Below are 18899 nucleotides of genomic sequence, written 5' to 3' on the forward strand. Positions count from 1 at the left end.
TCCGGTGGGCCGACGTGCTATTTGGGCCGACAGTCGGCTGTTATTATCTCTTAACAGATGAATCTTCTCCTGTGACAGACTTCCTACTCAAAAGACACCCGAACAGTGCTGTGCTCGCACTGAGAAATAGTTATTAGTTACAGTTACTAGTTACCTAAATTAAGAAGTTACAATTATTTTACTGATACTTCCACCAAAAAGTAACGTGTTACTGTGATAAGTAACCTTTTAGTTTCTTTTTAAAGGTTTACATTGAAATGCTGCTTTGCTATAAGTGCTGTGCCACATGACCAAACTCTCATATCCTGATTCAGGTCATTTCATTTACCCATTTTTGGGTAAAGAGCGAGTTCTATTCATATTACTGAGTTTCAGAAAAAAAAAAAAAAAAAAACTAAATGGTAAATGGTGGAAAATTCATCATGGTGGACTATTCTGGTCCAAGAGGCTTTTTTGTTGAGTCGGACTTGAGTATCTCATTTCTAGTCAATCAGACTTACGGTGTGGGCTGTGATCGTTCCAAAATCTAATTCTTGGCCACCATCTGGCTGCTTGGGCATATATTTCTTAGGAAGCACATGCATATCATGTCCAGTTATTGGGCCAAGTTTTGTGTTTCTAACTCATTCCAGCTCACAGCAGTTCCAGCCGTTGCAGTGGAAATAATAAAAACACTAAAAAGGAACAAACACGGTTGGGTCGTTCTCGTTGTGAGCTCGTTTCAAGGTTGTGTCGACTAAGAAACAAACACCTCCAAATCTTTTTCACATCTACATTTTTATTGTTTTTTCATATCCTGGTTGCACACACAGAAAATGAACTCTGAAGTCAATGAACAGTGAGCGTTTGATTTTATAAAAGTCCAAATGTTGCTAGTTGTTCGAGCTCGCACAGCAGCAGCTCATCTCAACCACCGTCATCAAACAGTAATTTGCTGGAGCAAAGCTTTCAGTCGACTTGATCCTCGTCTTTGCACTACATGGTATTGTTATTGCCTTTTTTCAGTGGACATGCTGAATAAATCTACTTATTTCTTCATACACAAAGTTATAGTATTCAAAATATAAAATGCCACATTCCAATGAATTTCACAAGTTTGAATTAAGTATAACTGCCCCATTTCCAGAAATGGGCTTAAAATGTCCACAAAAAATATTTGGAGGAGAATATGTGAGATGGGCAACAGAACATATGGTACCAAGAACAGACAATACAAAGCGTTAATATGAGATTATCATTACACTGAACTGAAGCTGTCAGTTATAAATTACAATAATCTGATTATGACAATCATTCATTCCTGCATTCAATGACATTAAAAGGAAAAAGTGGAATCTAAAAGTCACACAGACCTCTGGACTGAAGTTTTCACTTGTTTTTCAGCCTTAGAAATTTTAGAAAAACAAGGATGTGATATGTCCACCTGAGTTTGGGTGAGATTAACTACCCAGCACCCTCGAGCTCCTCTGTCTGTCTCTCAGTAACAATGCATCGTCACAGCACTGACCGTCTGTGGTGCTGGGCTGGGTTCACCAAAGCTGTTTAATGAATGGGACCTTTCTTCTTGTGTCGGCGTCTAGTGCGCGCACTGTGCTGGGCTTACACTAACTGAGCATTTATGTATGTGTGTGTATCTGCCATCTCTACGGCTTGTTTTTCCATATCATCTTTGACCCATCTGCTTCCCATTAAAGCGAACCTCAACTTGGCTCTGAGATCTTTTGGGTGGTGACCAATTTATTCAAATTCGGCTGATTGGAGAGGGAGGCAGAGAATAGTTTTCCCCCTGCTTTTAATGAAAATCTGATACCATCTTCTGGACAGCCAGGCTTTTATTTGCAGAATTACATCGCTAAAATCGTGCATTCCACAGTAACTACGATGAGCAGTTAATGGTTGTCTGGTGTAGTTAGAAACACACACACCACATTAAACCGAGAAACAGAACAAAACATCTTGTTTTGTTTTGGGGAACCCAGCCCAACCTGCTATTTTCTGCAGGTAACAGGAAAAGTAAAATGACTGATATGTTAGACCATGTTAGCTTGTTGCTCTGTGACACACACGCACATACGTACTGTACAATGATGCAGCTCAAATGCATTCTCAAATCGTATGTACAAGGAGATTCCTTTTTACAGAGGAGATAGAGACAGAAGTCAAGGACAGGCTCGGCGGGAGATGAGGCACAATGTTCAACAGTTTTGCGTTTTCTTTTTTTCTTGATTTTCTCGTATTTACTTGCACAAAAGCAAGCTGAGGAAAATGTTTGAATATAGCTTTCATGTTATTTTACATCTGTTTCCTCATTCAGCTCGAGATGTGGATAAACCAGAACAGGAGTGGGGAACTTTTTGGTTCCGTGTTCATTAGACTTTGATGGATTTTCGCTCTTAAACGTCTTAAAACCTGGGAGCCCCACTAAGAAAATGAGTCTATTTGTTGGAAGCCATTTTCACGCATTTCTCTAGCTTTTGGAATCCCAGTTCAAGAAAATAGACCGTGAAACAATCGGATCTCCTGTTTCCAGAAACCACATCACGTCACTTAGGAGGGCGCCTGACTACAAGAAAGCTGCAGCTTTTTTTCTATTGTAAACAAGTAGACGTATAATCTAGCAACATGCCAATGCTAGACTCCAAATCAGATTCTGTCCACTCTATGAAGACATCTCTACCAAAGCTCTCTTTCAGTCCAAATGTGAAGGATTCCTGCTTTCCTGTGTATGTGATGCTGTTTCTGGGGGGATCGAATGTGAACAACTTGCAGCAGCAGTTCAAACAGAGCTGAAGCAGGGTGCTCTGCCGACACCCAACACTTCTGTGGACGTGCAGCCTTAGCATTGCATGAGCATCAATACTGAGTGGTATGGAAATGGAAAAAAAACAATAAATTAGTAAAATCCAGTGATTGTTAATGAGTCAGCTGTGAGCAGATGCCTCCTCTTGAGTTAAGTCCAATCACAATCAAGGAGGAAAGATTGAGATACTCAGCCAGAGCCTGAGTCAGCTGTGTCTGTGCCAAGCCATTAAGATCGTGTTAATAAGAGGACAGCAGAGTAAGAGCACACAACTATTTACAGCATTTGTACATCAACATCAACTCTAAGCGTCAGGGCCCGACACAACGATGATATCTCAGAACAGCCTGACTGACTGGACTCACTTCCAAGCTGCTCTTTAACGTCAGAATGAGTGTTTGCTTTCTGCTGATAATATAACAAACTGTTTTAAGGTACAGCTGAGGATGCTTCCGGTCTTAAGCTAATTTACAGGGATACAATCAATCAATTCGGTCCATTGCGGCTGCTAAACAACACGTACCTAATGAGGATACCACAGTGAAGTCAGACTGTCAAAAGGCATTTAGAAGCAGCTGGTTTGGCGTTTTATGGTCCAAATTTTCCAGTCAGCACTTCCAACATTTCCCCATGAACACGGGCCCCGACTCCAACCCTGACGCCTTCGCACATGTTGATAGAAACAATCAGAAACTCAGCAAAAAGTGAAAAATAATAAACAAATGGCATTTGTATCAAGGGACGATACATGAGAAGATGTGTATTAAAATTAATACACAGTTTATTCAAATGCTTATCATTAAAAAGATCTTTAATTCATACATTGGGAGGGAGACGGAAGCACGTTATGATGAAGGAATGACCGATGTTCTTTCTCCACTTCCTTAATGGGTTAAGATGTACTGAACACAGAGGAACAATGGTAATTCTTTAAATTACAGCTCTCTAATAACCACTAAACAAGAGACACAAGAGGGACGACACTAGTTATTACTGTTGTTAATGTGTCTGCACCAATCCAGATGAAGGACAGGCTGATTGGCTTCAAAACGCTCACACAAGTCAGCTTTTCACGTCTTATGTAATTACTGTCAGCAGTTAAGAGAAACCAGGAGCTGAATTTAGAGGCTTTACCACAGCAATGACTTTGATGTGCAGATTAGAAACAAAGGATGCAACAGAAAGGAGACGGCAACCACGCGACTCTCTCCGTGGGACAAGTTCGAACAAGACAGCGGTAATGTCAGCGGATCAAATGAAATCATCCTGAAACGTCTTTGGCTATAGCATTTGGCAATTCAACAAACAGATGAACACAGACATTGCTGAGGGACGTGTTGCAATGCGTCAGTCAGATGGGGGAGATGGAGAAAGCCCAGAGGAAAGAGGGAGAAGAGGGTAACACAGAGGACACGACTGCATACGCCATGCACCATAGCAGGACCTCTCCTCAGCCCGGAACTATGGATAAAAACACACATTCACACGCACACACAAACCGCTATTTCTCTGAACGTCTCCACGAATCAGTCTCTGAGACAGGGCACAGTCAACCAATCAAGTAAAAAGGTGTGTATTAGTGCAAATGTAAAAACTGCTTAAAAAAATATATAACACAATGAAAATGGTGTGAATGAGTGAAGCAGGGCAGAAAACTGTGTGCAAAAGTCCCCTCACAACATGCAGGATCAAAGAAACAGAACGGGTCGACAGTTTGTGCTTCTAGTAAGTCTCCTCTCATTGAAAAACGTCTGCTAAGTTCATGCAAATCCTCGTGTCATGCCTGCATGTCTCTGTGTCGCATCGCGCTGTAAAAAGGCTAAAAAGACAAACCAGCTTTCATGTATTAGAAATACATGTGAGTATAGTAGTGAAGGGGTTGAAATGCTGTGTGTGCTTGAATTAAAGTCTGTTGAAATGTCAAGTCAAAAATCAGCAGCCTATCACATGCAGATGCTCATTTGTGTGTGTGTGTGTGTGTGTGTGTGTGTGTGTGTGAGTGTAAGCAAGGAAAGAGACATGCCAACGTCCAGAGCTGCAAACAACAACAGCTGTTGCATGTTTACTGCTGTGTGCTTGAGTGTGTGTGTGTGTGTGTGTGTGTGTGTGTGTGTGTGTGTGTGTGTGTGTGTGTGTGTGTGGGCACCACTGAAGAAAGGTGGAGGGAGAGTGAGCAGGAAGGGGAGGAAGTGAGCTGATGTTGGATGTTTGGATCGTTCGGCTTCGTATCTGGTCACCCGCCTGTTGTGGGTGTGTTCTGGCACCTCACGTTTCCCCAAACACTGAGTGTGTTCGGTTCTTCTCTTGTGTGACAAAATCTGGATTCTCGTGTTTCCTGTTTTTGGTTACAGTCCTCTGCAGCTTCCGGTGTGTTTGGCTCTGATGGCTCTTGGCTGGGCTGAGCTGGTTTGGTTCTTTGCGGTTTACATGTGTCCGGGTTTTGCTTGAGCCAGTCGGGTCTGGTCCTGAAGTTGTGGCAGGAAGACAGGCGGTACTGGTTGGGCTGGCAGTGTGGTTGGTTGATGTGTATTCAGTGGGACATGCCAGAGTCTGGCCACAGCAGTTTTCACTGGCGGCCATACTAAAGTCCACACCGTTTGATGTTCAACACTTGACAAAGATTTGCTGCGGATGATATTTAAACACTCTCACCACCACAATGTTATGGAGATTGTTGTCATATACAGGCTGCATTACGTCTTACTGGTGGAACCATCCAGACTGCAGTCTGAACAAGCTGAGCTCTTCTGGTGCACAGACTTCTTCACCGTGTCAGCCTGCAGCACCACCGTGAAATCACTGGTTTCACATCAAAGCATCAGCGCTCCAGCACTGCGACCATGCCACTAGATCCTGGTTGCTGTGGCAGTCTGGGTTGGGTTGACTGTACCGACCGGGTGTGTCTTGATCGACAGAGTAAGCCTTCGGACCCAACCGGAAAAGCGGATTTGGTTATACTGGGTTAGGATTGTTCTGTAGCGTCTGAACTGGACAAGAATGACGTTGTTGTTCTGGGTTATGTCTGCTTGGTTAAGAATCTGGCTCTGGGTTAGAGGTTCAGTCAGTAGAGGTACTAGATTCAGGACAGGCCAGAATGGGATGTGGTTCTGGTTACTTGTTCAGTGGGAACTACTACTGGACTCAGGTCGGGCTTGACTGGTGGTCCGCGGAGCACCATAGAGAGTCACTGACGCTATGTGGTTATTCTGCATCACCTGAGAAAGAGGGAAACAGGGAACATGGAAATTTTCAGAGATACTGAGTTCAAACTAAATGTTCACTCTCAAGGCTTTCATTTTTTGTTTCAAGCTAACTGAGGCAGAGCAGACAGAATTCGATTTCAACCATATCCTCAATTTCACTCCTCTCTTAATCTGGCATTCCAGATTCCAAATTCAACTCAGGCAAAACTGATCACATAGAGAGTCAGACTTTGGTCATTTCCTATTCTTGTGAACACTGGGGTGCTAACCAAAGCTAGCGACATGCACATTCTGACCTCAAAGATCATCCTCTGCAGTCCAAAGCAGAAGGTGGAGCCGAAGGGGTTGGTGTTATTGGCTGATGAAGACCTGAGAAACACAAACAGCTGATAATGTCAGAGGCATTTATTTGGACAACATTTGTGAAATTCAATGATCAAGATCATTAAAGTGATCTTAGACCTCTGTGGGACACATTTAAAATGTGGTCTGTGTATATATCAGAGCATGTGCATGTACCTGTGGAGCACGACAGGTTTTTCCATCGGGTGACCCAACAGTTCCTGAATCTGATCCCACTGACAGAGAAACAAACAGTTAGCAGAAGATAAAAAGCTTGTTTATCCACTGCCAACACTGACTCGTCCATAAGGGCAGGGGACCTGTGCAAAAGGGTTCACGGTTGTATTAGCTTCTAGGTGATGGTGCAGCTTCCAGTGGCAGAATACATTCAGATACGCTGTGTAGTGAAGGAGGCAGAGTGTACATCTTTGCTGAAGTAGAGATCAAATGCCATATCCTGTTTTCACGAAAGCCACTGATCATCTCCATAACAGTTTTCTTTGAGCTAAATCGAGGCACATTTTGGGATATTTTTAGTGGATGTCACAAGGCTTTCATACATCACTTCCTCTGTTGTAAACATCAGAGGAGAACAGAGTTCATGGCATGAAACTAAGGCTTTATGATGGAGTGATGTGGAGAAGTTTTAGGAGAAGTGATACCAGAGAAAAACTGAACAGTCACAACTCTGTAAAGCCCAACAAAGAGGTAGAAGTCAGTGATGCAGACCACATCAGGTGGTGTCAGCCCTGCCATAGCGCCTCCTTGTGAATTTACTCAAAGCTCTGATCTCTGATAAAATGTAACACGTCTATAACATCTGTCTATAACTCACCTTGCTGTAGGTGGTTAAGATGCAGTCCTCCGTCTGAGAGTCAGCTCCCTCTACAACGCAGAGAGTGGAGATTGAAAATCAGCATCATGCATCTACACTGAGACATGCAGGGCTCACTCATGACTGCAAACTGTCTCACCTTTCTTAATGTCAAGTGGAATCTTAAAGTCACATCGATGATATCTGTGACGGAAACACAATCAAAAGCACAGAAAATTAAACTAAAGGACAATTAAAAGACAGACGTGCTGCAGTGTAAGAGGTAATAATAGAGATAAAATTGCTAACATGACATTTTCTCAGTTCTTTTTCAGTGTTATTGCCAAGTTTGCTGTGTCTCCCTTCTTTGTTGTGGCTCATGGTTATAACAGTGTCGATAATTACACATGGAGGATATTAGTATTGTCAACTAGGATGGAGGGAGACAGAAAGGTGGAGGAAAAAGTGGGTAAAGGAATCATAACGATGGAAAGACACACATAAAGAAGTAACTGGACGGCGAGATATTTACATATTGAAGTTGTAATGTCCAGGGTAGTTGGTATGGAGGACAAACTTCTTAACCAGGTGACTTGTAGAGTCGAACAGGATATCCTGAAAAAGAAGAATGAGAATGATAGGAACACGGTGTTTACTACTGCTTTATGCAAAAACAAACAAAAAACACCCATAACACACACAGTGTGTTCTACAGAGTTCTACGAACAAATAAGCCTCGGATGAGTTCACGCACCACTCCAAGGGTGAAGTAGTTGAAGAAGTAGTCGTTACATTTAGAGGGAACCTGCTTGTGAGGCGATGGAGAGTGGATCTTCATCTGAAAAAAAAAAAGGACACATAATGATTCACAGAGGATAAATGACAATATATACGTCTTCATCATTAATGCTACAATTGACTATCGTCATCAGATATGGAGAAACATCTGCACTGATGTGAAGTTGTGTGTCTGGCCACTGGACGAATAAATCCAATGTTCACTCTCTGATTATGATTGATCTCTTTTCAGATAATTAGTAGTGCTGTCAAAAATATTGCATTATTAACGCGTTAACGCAAATCAACTTAACGGCATCATTTTTTTTATCGCAAGATTAACTCTCTTTGTGACCTTGTGAACTTGTAGTTTTTTATAAGCTGTGGCCAACGTAAGAAAAACTACAGGATCCAATTGTAAATTGGAAACAAAACGACAGGCACGCCGCACGCATGTGTTTGGTCTTGCCTGCTCGCTAGCTGTAAAAGAGTAGGCTACCGGTTTGTGTGGATGTCAAGCGCAAAATGCCGAAATGGATGCGAACGAGATTCTGAATGGAAAGTTTAGTTTCAAAAAGTTACCAGATGGGTCGACTGACAAGACCAAAGTTATCTGTGTGTATTGTCGGTGTGAACTGAATTATCACCGTAGCACATCCAGTCTGAAATACCACCTGATGGCCAAACACACGGCGAATGCGAATTCTCCGCCGCCTCCTTGTCAAAAACAGGCGACAATGGACGGCTTTCGACAGCAGAGGCATATGGATGCTGTTATGTTCAAAGGAAACTTAAGAGAGGAACGTTTAAGCCATGGTTTAACTGCACTATAGCCTGAGTCCTAGTTTACAATGATGTGCACTTTGTAACTTTATCTTGTATCACCCCATTTTGATCCCTTAGAAAGGGTTGTTGAAGGGGCTTTTTTGTAACCAAGTATTTATTTTTTTGTCATCTGTTTATTGACAGTGTTAAATTGTGTGAGATTTGATTCATTCAAATGTGAATGACTGCTCAAAGAGAGAATGTTAGTGTGAAATATAACACTACATGTTGTTGTTTTGTGCGATTAATCGCAAGTTAACTACGACATTCATGAGATTAATCAGAATTAAATATTTTAATCAATTGACAAGACTGATAATTAGGTATCAATATATAGTTCTGTACATCATTTATTTCTTGTGATGAGGTAAGACTCTATTATGAACCCAGGGGGGATAATTGAGTTGTCATTGTGATAGATTACAGGATGTGGATCAGAGAACTTAGTAAAAAGATTATACCATTAGTTCAAACAACAACAACAAGAACAACAACAAAATGTTCCTCTCAGCGCTTCAAAGGAACAGAATTTATCTACCTTGTCCTCAGACTTGTAAAAGACTTTGTGTGGCGAGCCCAGAGCACCCAGTACATCCTGACAGGAATCTCCAAAGTAGATGCTCCTTTCGAGGGACCTCACTTTAGCATCAGCCATCACACCAGGACCACAACCTGTACTCACCCATTGCCAAAGAACAGGAAAGGAAAGCACTCAATCTCCAGACAGATCAAACAGTCCAACAGCAGGTCTCTCTGTGAGAGGGGACTGTTCTTCTGTTTATCATGCAGCAAGATATACCAGTCACCTGCAGCTAAAAGTGTGTTTGTCCATGTTACACAGTTAAAAAGATTAATCTGCAGTGGAGACAGACAAATGTAGCATGAACAATATGGCTATTTTTTCAATAAAACTGCAAAAAGTTTCCACGTCAATCTCTAGATTTCCAGCAGAATTACAAAAATGTGAGGAAGAGACAGGAGGCAAGAGAAACAGCCTGTGAATCAAAATGCAGATTTAAAGATTTGTGAGGAGGACACGTCGGGAGCATCTTGAGTCTGATCATAAATCTCAGTTTGCAGTTTGACAGACAGACACTGAGACGTTTGTTACCTGCAGTGAGAAGGCGGAGTCTGAGCCCCAGAGGCCCTGCCCGGTCTCTCAGGACATCCACACACTCTGCATAGATGTTACCAAGGAAACAAGCCAATGGCATCACCGGAGCTCTGAGGATAGAGAGAACAAGAGTGTGTGTGTGTGTGCATGTCCCTTGTTTCTTATGGCTTTCTGTTGCTCTACACACATTTTCTCAGTTTGTTACATGTTAAAATGAGAACACCCCAAGAACTCAAATTAACATGTGAACTAAGGATGTCAAACAATGTTGTTTCTTTTGGTTATACTGCAGCATTATGATCAACAATGTGCTTACTGATTGACTAAATTATCTAAAAAGCAGTCATCTATGTACAACAACAATAACACAGCAACTATATTAGCTAATGAAATTCACACTGTTCCTGGTCCTCAAAGACCATCGAATGCCTTCAGAAAGTATGTTTGTTCTTCTTACAGAGTCAAGAATGCTCTAATGCTGCCTCTTGTAGCATTATTTACCAGCAACTAAGTTATGTTCTTGGTCCCATTTATTCATTTTGTAGTAACGTGTGGCAAAAAAGCATGTTCACACATTTCAGTTCATTCTTGGCCAGTTTGGAAATGTTTCCCTGTGAGCAGATTGATGCATAAGTAGGATAAGCATAAGTTTGTGTATGCGTGTGCAGTTACCTTGTTTCTTGCAGGTTGTTGCCAGTGTAAATGTGCATCCTCTTGACCATGGCCCCGTGTGGAATCTGCAGGGAGGCCAAACCCATGGCAAAGTTAGGCTGCCAAGGCAAAACAGCTGGGAGTAGTACAGGGCCGGTACATGGTGCGTTCGTGTGTGCACATTAACAGACTACATATTAAGAAGACACTGCACAACAAATCGATCTGTTACAGAAATACATGTTTCCCATGTAGGGAAAGGTGTGATAATGTATGATCCAACACTGTGGAGTGAAACATTTCACAACACACCGACTGACCTAAATACCCACATTCCAGAGGAGGAAAACTCAAACACAGTGTTTGCACTGATTGGTGACACTTCATTTTAATCCGACTCATGTCTCTGTCAGATAGCAACTTTTTGTCTGCGAGAGGTCCACTGTGACTCAGCAGAGGTTACTTCATTTCTGTTTGTCATTGTTTGTATATTTCCAAATTGCATTCATGACCTCTGACAAGCACAATTTCTACACAGGACTCTTTCTGATATTAAATCAAAGCAAAACTGAGTAGGTCTGAAGCAATTTGATTTCTGAAGGAAAACTTATCCCTAGTTTTGTCAGGTTTATTTGCCTTAGGAAAGTTTCCAGACTGCATTTGCTTTTAGTTAAAAGCATTCTTCAAAAAAACAGCAGCAAACAGTGATCACCCCTTCAGAGATTATAAAATACAATGTTGTGACTCTAACAAATTCAGGATGTTTCTGTTTTGGCGTTATTGTGAAGATGAACAGAAACAAGAAGCACAACAAATGTGGGAAAGGCTCTGAACAACAACACAAAGAATCTCAGGCGCATCCATCAGCCATCTGACGCTCAAGACAAACAGGAAACAAACTGCAGCTGAGTCTGGAGCTCTAGATAAAGAAATGTAAATATCAGGCCTCAAACTAGAAGCTGAAACTACACCTGCAACTGACAGATAGCAAGCGAGCATGAACTGTTGTTTCAGCATATCAGGCAAAACCATTCGAGCAACTCAACATGCAGCTCCAGGCAGACCTGGAGGTTTAAGAAATAACCGACGCAGATACACGCACATCACAGATATGCTGGAGCAGCCAAATGGCTTCACCAAAAAGACGTGACAAGCTGCAAAAACTTGGTGGATGGGATGCGAAGGCCGCTGAGGTGAACTTAAGTTCTGAAAGGCAGCAGGAAAGCCATGACTACACGGGTGCTTTCACAGCGGCAAGCTGCAGAATGGAGCAGACGGCAGAGCAGCTGGTTCAAGACGTGCATCACCCGAGAGATCCACAGCTGCATAGTCCAGACAGTGAAGCATCCACAAGAGCTTCTGACTGATTATACAAACCTCAATCCAAAAGCCAGAGGCAAAAACCTTGACGCTTGATATTACCGACAGTATGTACAAACATGCAGTTGAAAATCAGCATTGTAAGCCGCTGGGCGTCTGCGTTGTCTTGGAGAATTGTAATTATGGACTCATGCTGCCTGAGCAAACCCAAGTCCCTCAACTCCCTGCTGCAGTCAGATTCTTACTGCTTACATAACACTGAAAGTAGTCTTTGACGAATCAACAGTACAAGACTGGAATTCAGACTTGGTGCATTTTGAGATCTGTCAGAGACATTCAAGAAAAAAAAAAACTCTTTTGTGCTCAAATATAAAGAAGCAGCAAAACAATCACATTCTCAACATGCATTTGGCTTCTTTGCTCAGTCCCACATCATTTATTATCATCACACAACACCAAGCTGACAGGGGTTCAGGCACATGCTCGAGGCACACAAAGGGCTTGACCTCAGACTGCGCATATGAAGGGTAACCACTTCAGTCACGAGGCTGCCCTGCTTCCCCTGGGTGGTGAAGAAAAGACCACTCAGCCCTTCTTCAAAAGGCTGACAAGCAAATCGGTGGAGACAGTCTCACCTCGTACTTCGGAGCTTCGTTCCATGAGTCCAGTTGGAAGGAGAAGGACAGTCCTCGAAAGTTGAGATGGAACAACTGCTCTGCAGCATTGTAGACTGCAGGGAGCGTGAGGAAGAGGAGGAAGATTTCACACAAGAGATAAATGGGCTGAAAATGCTGAAGTTCATTTGTGAGAGTCTGTTTGTGCTTTGTAAAGTACCTCCTGGGTGCGTAGCTCCAAATGACTGGTCTATTTGCTCTATTGTGGGGGCAATGGCCTGAGAGTTGAAATGGACTCCACTGAAACACAATATACACACACACACACACACACACACACACACACACACACACACACACACACACACACACACACACACACACACACACACACACACACAGCCAGTGTTACGTCTATTAACATTCATACAGGCTGTGCTGCATTAACAGAGGAGCTACTACCAGAGCAGAGAAATGGATTTCACTGAAAGACAATCACACACACAGGATTTAAGAAACACATTAAAACAGGCGGACTCCATTACTGCGATGTCTTTCACTCAGCAGCTGCGTGCCTATCTGTGAGGAGCTCGGACTTGTAGCTGAAAGTAATGTCAATAATAAGGGCTATGTAACAGGAAGGGCTGAGAGTCTAAGATGGCTTTCATTCTTGCAACATAACAGGTTTGTAAAGCCTAATATGTTTCTACTCACCAGTATTTCAACTTGACTTTGCTCAGGTCATACACTTCGATCACCTGTCACCCAGAAAAACGGACACAGTTAGGGTACAGTGGCTGCAAAGCAAATGGTTAGTTAAATGTCATTAACAGGGCTGGGGGAGTCTAAAGCCTTTGCCAATTATCTAGAAATGAGAGGAAGTTTTGCAACTGTGGTTAAGCTGCTGCTCTCTCATTAATATGGGCGTGTGACTCTGAGTTCAATTCAATCCCTGAGAAATTCCTGTCTATTGTCAACTAATATACACTATCACACCCAAACCCTGAACTTATCGAGAAGCAGTCTCTTTAAAACCTTTGGTTGGGGGGAGGCACGGAAACCACACTGCGGATTTCTCTCTTTAAGTCTCTTTGAGCTCGAGTCTCAGTGCCCACACACCACTGGTTCTTCAACTCCCTGTCAGTTTTTCTATCACATCGCCCACCAGTGAAACTCCCCTCCCCTGAAAAATCAACAATTTTCACCTTGAGTCTCTGATTTGTGGCATCAAACAGCAGTTTAATCCCATCCTGAGTCAAGTTCAGTATGAGGTCATGGCTGAGTGGCGTCTGGAGGGGAGATAAACAAACCAGTTAATTAACAGAGTGGTGGGAGGATATGCCCTCATGACCAGATATGCAGATAGGCGAACAGTCAGAATCAACTGTTTTTGAAAGTCAGGGAAACAAGGCACACACCAAGACTAGGACTGCACATATATGTTAACACAGGACAAAAAAAGGGACTGTGTCATTCATGTTAACAAAAACAACTGCTTCCAGCTGCTGTTGAATAAATCATGAATCTAATCACAGTGTTTTAAAAACAACTTCAGTCACAGCTATTGAACCTGGGGAAGTAATTTAAATACAGCCTGGCGGATGCTGGATTTCTGAGGATGATATCTGAGTTAAATAAATAAATAAAAATCAGATAATGATTTTTCAGCCTATACAAATTCTATACACACAGTACACACAAACATACATGAAATGTTTTGATTAAGACTCTTTAATCCTTTTTAATTACATCAAACACACTTTATGTCCAGCATTTCTATCCTCCTACAACCACAGCAACATCAATACATCTTTGATAAACTAATATACAGAAATCTAACTACAACTGACCTTAGAATGTAAATACTGGGGGTTGTAAAGTGACACATGTACTGTTGCCCAAAAAGGAGATTCTTAAACAAGCTGAATAACATTTATGTGTGTGAGAGAGCACATTTGGCCATCTTACCTGTTCACTGTATAGCACCTGGACATTTTTGATGATGCGGCAGTGTTTCTGCAGAATAGAGATGGCCTGGGCCAATGGCATCCCTGAAGATGCATGCATGTCAAAACACACAGAAATGAAGCCAAGCAACTTGCATTTCTTCCAGAGCGTTAACAATAACACAAACATGCAAGGAAAATAACCTGAAATGTGGCTTCAGACATTAATGAATAACTTGTGGTCTCATTCTCTTTCTCTATCTGTGTGTTATGTGCTTATAAGTTGAACAAGCTGTTGTAAAACCCACCTAAGGCGAATTCCCATTGCTCATTTCCTAGTGATCTCTCAGGCACCACCTCCAGATCCAGCATTGGCAAGTAGTGGGGGGCAGCTCACCTCACCTCAAGACACAATGGGACCCTCCGAGGGACCCTTTCTCCACACCTGTCTCTCCCTGAACACAGCACTGTCTCACAATAGTTTCAGATGGCTACTTTAATTCATTACTCTATCTACTTATTTTCCTACAGCTACCAGACTCATGAGTGTGAGCATCGAACAGCTACTCAGTCTGTGAGTTACAGTAAGGACAAACGACTTAATCACATCATATGTTCTGGACATTAAAACGGTACCAAAGAATAATCAAATGTGTTAAATATTCAAAATGACATCCACCTTGCTGCCTAAGGCTGAACACACGGATCACCTAAGGCTTACAAAGATACACAAGTTTTAAATAACAGTTTAACAAGTTACCAAGCACAGGCTGACAGCTCTATCACAAACAAATTACGCAACCTGCTAGCAAACCTAAAGCGTACAAGGCCAGCTGTCAGTTAACCTCTTACTTGTTTGTGTGCTTTAAGATCGATACAGACTAGAAAAACCCCAATCCTGAATTCACTCGAAAGTAAAGTCAGGAATAAACAAAAAGATAAGTCAAACTTGCTCGCCGGCCACAAACGTCTCAAACAGGCTTCAATTTAGCGAGTGAATATCAACTTGTTCGGCTACAGTGTTGTGTCCTGTGTCACAGTACAACAGAGCACCTGATCCAGTGAGAAACAGCAGATAAAAAAAAAAAAACACAGAGGCACGAAAATTATTCCTCCAAACCCGACTGTTCTCCCTCTGTTAGCTATCGTTATCTGTCTCTGTCGGGCGGTTACGAAAGCATCAAAGCTTGACAACAAGACTGCTTCTATGCGCTATGGGCTAACGTTAGCTGACGAGCTAGCTGCCCTCCGCGTAATTGTAATAAAGTATAAATATAAATAACGTGCGCGCAGAAAAATATGTTAATTAAAGACAAAGAAAATTAATATCGCGGTTCAGACTGGCACGACATAAACAAAGAAAGCGAGCCAAGCCGTCGGCTGTCTTTGCTGTTTTTCTTTCTTCTGTCACCGAAGGTTCAAGCTTTGGAGCTAGCTCTTCTGCCGCTAGTGCGCAAATTCAAAGTCCTCCTTGCGAGACGCTTCCCTTGTTCCTCATAAGCTCGTCAGTCGGTAAATGCCCACCGTGTCCCTTCCTCGGGTTTAATGTGTCTTCAATGTCAGGAACAGATAAGAGCAACACAGTGTCCAAACAACAGCAACTTCAGGCATCAACAACAGCCAGCAGGATCAGCTGATAATTCAACTTCCTGTGTTGGAAGCACGTTCACACGTTCTACGTGATGACATCATGATCAGCTGACACGGTCGACCGAGGAGTGGCCTTCGATTTCCCCAAATTCGATAGCATTAGATCTGAAATTAATAAAAAGTAAGAAAGACCAACAGACTTTGTTCGTTATTAGTTTAGGAAGAGTTTTTTTTTTTTTTTTTTTTTAATATTTCCTCTTTATTTTATTTTATGGAACCGAGGGAGGCATACATACATGCATTTAGCCAACATTATTTGCTTGTCATTATTTTTTATTTTACAGACCTTCTGTGTGTTTAAACATCTATATCTGTATAGATGTTTCAAATGTCTCATCAGTCCTTTTCTCATATTCCATAATTGTTTTCCATGTACAATTTAAATAAAGTTTTGGTGGGACAAAGCATAATCAGATCCTTTGACAGATATCTTGGAGTTTCTTTGAGATTGGAAGAGTCTGTTTTTTTTTTTCTTCCAAAATATATTAATGTATAAATATACTGTATGTTAGTGTTCTCTGTGTGAAATGAATGGTCTTCATCCTAACACTGCGCTGTCAGTAATGGAGATAATAAAAAAAATGATTATTTCACAGTATTTCTACTGCATACCATGCAGTTCAGTTACATTTTTATTTTTACTTATGTATGTATTTTTTCTGAAATTGCAAATTGGAGACCATCCCCAGAGCTTTTCCAGTGATGGCCTTAATCTCACTCTTGTCCTCCCTCGTAGCCTGAACACTTGTCTGTCTTGTGGGCCTGAACTGTTCTTTCTTTCATCTTTTCTTTGGTTCAGTCACTGTTCATCCCAAGTGTGAAGACTGCCCTGATGGATGATCTGTCCTTCTTTCTCTCTGTTCTCCTATGTGTTGTATCCAAATGATTGGCATCATGTAGAGTCTGTTCTGTGGAATCTTAACTTTTTGCCATGCTACACACTTATACTTATACACTTAGTAATCTGTTTCACTGGTCACTTCACCCAAATTACAAGTCTTCTCATGCATGTCTAGTAGTATCTAGCCATGCAAACAGTTTTCATTTAATTTATCAAGGTTTTGAGATTTCTGCCACCATCCTGATACAAGGATGATGAATAGCAGCTTAGCTGTGCTCAAAGCATAAAAAAAAACACTCAAAAACATCAACAGCGACATCTCGCTCCAGAGACAATGTTCCCTGCAGCGTTCTCCATGGATAATCCACAGCACAGGGCTGCTGACAATTTATTTTTTCAGATTCAGTGCAGACAGTGTAGGCCTGGCCAGTGATGAATGACGGACCGTAATTTAAAAAGTGAGTAATTAATGTTAAATGTACACATAAGGAAAAACGGTCAACTGTTAACAATGAAATCACTGATCAGTTTCAGGTCCTGGTATCGTTCATGCTTGCTCACTGTCACACACATGGCTTACCGGGAGCCAGCATTAATGTTATTCGCATCTTTGCTCCTCAAGTCAAAATGCAGACTGTGAAAAAGGTCTATTTAAAGTCTTTCCACCTTTTCTGGCTGATTTAATTGCAGGAGGGCTGAACTATGTGGGGAAATCATGATTTCACCAAATGTCACAAAATCAAGTGTGGCTCTCTGGCACAGCTGGTGCTCTGTAGACTCTTTAAGTACAGTAAAGCATAAAGAACAGAAACAATTACAAGAATTCGTACACGTTTATTATGAAAAACATCCAACATTTTGAATTGAATATCTCATATTTCAGATTCATCCGAGAGGACAAGCTCAACCCTAAAACAGAGGGAAAGACAGACCACACACGGGGAGGAGAAACTTGGGGAGTGTGTACAAGCCAGTAAATATCACAGAGTTCTTCTTTGGATCTCTAAGTAAAACCAAAGCATAAATAAATTAAACAAATAAGAAGATAAACAGGTAAAAATAAAAAGAAAGAAAGAAAGAAAATATTCGTGGTTCATTTTTTACCTTAATGCCTGCATTAAGAAAATTGAAGGATGGCGTATCAACTATGTTGTTTACATGGTAACCATCTAAAAAACGATATGATGATACACTGGGTGGGTGCAGTGGGGACAGGGTGGTGCGCTGTGGTGGTCACTTTCTAACTACAACCTAGAAATTTGACGTAGTTTGTCGTTCACAATCAATCCGTTGTTGATGTTTCTTAACCTGAGCACAATGTTAAAATCCATAAAGAAGATCTTCAGGGTTGACCAAAAGTTGTGCCAGTTTCTACAGATATGGCAGATTTCCCAAGGTCACCCATGAGAGATGTTATTCCTCAGATTTATCTGTGAAACAGCTTGATGGGCCATTGTCAATTCATTCATGACCTACAGATTTCCAAAAAACTACACAAAGCCTGAGCACCTCATCCTCTACACGCTACATCATCCCAAACTGTACTGTCTGACTGTCCACCTACACCTCACCTGTCAGTGTGCTGGTTCATACCTTACTGACCCACCATCTACACAATCAGAATCACCCCCTGATCTGTACTGCTGGGCTTTTCAACACTGGATGCAAGAGAATTACTCAGCTCCATGGAAACATTACAGCCACTCTGCATGTAAATCTTTGCCCAACATGACCTGAACACTCGTCTTGAGCCGCATCCCATTATACTCCCACATGTTCTAATGCTTTCCTCTGCTCCTCCACCCACCGCACATCCTCATTCAAAGTCTTTAATGCCACCTCACGACTGCGCCTCATCTGCTGCACTTTTCGACATAGCCTCGCCAAACTCAGTCCCCAAAATCCACCACTTAACACACTGAAGGTGCCTTCAGACAGAGAGTACCTTTCCCACATTCCTGAACTGATTAAGCACAGAGTCACACAGCCAGCTGACTTTGCA

General features: G+C 41.9%; 1 protein-coding gene across 2 annotated transcripts; it reads right to left on the reverse strand.

Moving 5' to 3' along the window:
- Positions 1 to 758: 758 nt before the first annotated feature.
- Positions 759 to 16049, reverse strand: phaf1 (phagosome assembly factor 1). 2 transcript variants are annotated; one of them, XM_070971931.1, is made up of 16 exons: positions 14715 to 16049; positions 14429 to 14511; positions 13666 to 13749; positions 13175 to 13218; positions 12681 to 12760; positions 12482 to 12576; positions 10548 to 10612; positions 9873 to 9985; positions 9300 to 9433; positions 7914 to 7997; positions 7692 to 7774; positions 7320 to 7363; positions 7181 to 7230; positions 6523 to 6581; positions 6300 to 6372; positions 759 to 6015 (listed from the first exon to the last, which is right to left on the reverse strand). In XM_070971931.1, the coding sequence occupies exons 1-16, from the start codon at positions 14776 to 14778 to the stop codon at positions 5920 to 5922; spliced, it is 1251 nt and encodes a 416-aa protein (XP_070828032.1). In that variant the 5' UTR covers positions 14779 to 16049; the 3' UTR covers positions 759 to 5919. The 2 variants fall into 2 exon arrangements, with proteins under 2 accessions (XP_070828032.1, XP_070828031.1); XM_070971930.1 differs by having other exon boundaries at positions 5777 to 6015; positions 10548 to 10645; positions 14715 to 14915.
- Positions 16050 to 18899: the final 2850 nt, after the last annotated feature.

The sequence above is a fragment of the Chaetodon trifascialis genome, chromosome 10 (genome assembly GCF_039877785.1).
Source record: "Chaetodon trifascialis isolate fChaTrf1 chromosome 10, fChaTrf1.hap1, whole genome shotgun sequence".
Lineage (NCBI taxonomy): Eukaryota > Metazoa > Chordata > Actinopteri > Chaetodontiformes > Chaetodontidae > Chaetodon > Chaetodon trifascialis.

Coding starts and splice junctions, on each gene's coding strand:
- phaf1 (XM_070971930.1), bottom strand. CDS start 14,778: ATGCTGGATCTGGAGGTGGTGCCTGAGAGATCACTAGGAAATGAGCAA. Junction 14,512..14,714: donor GCAATGGGAATTCGCCTTAG/GTGGGTTTTACA, acceptor ATGCATCTTCAG/GGATGCCATTGGCCCAGGCC. Junction 9,434..9,872: donor ACTCCGCCTTCTCACTGCAG/GTAACAAACGTC, acceptor GGGTGAGTACAG/GTTGTGGTCCTGGTGTGATG.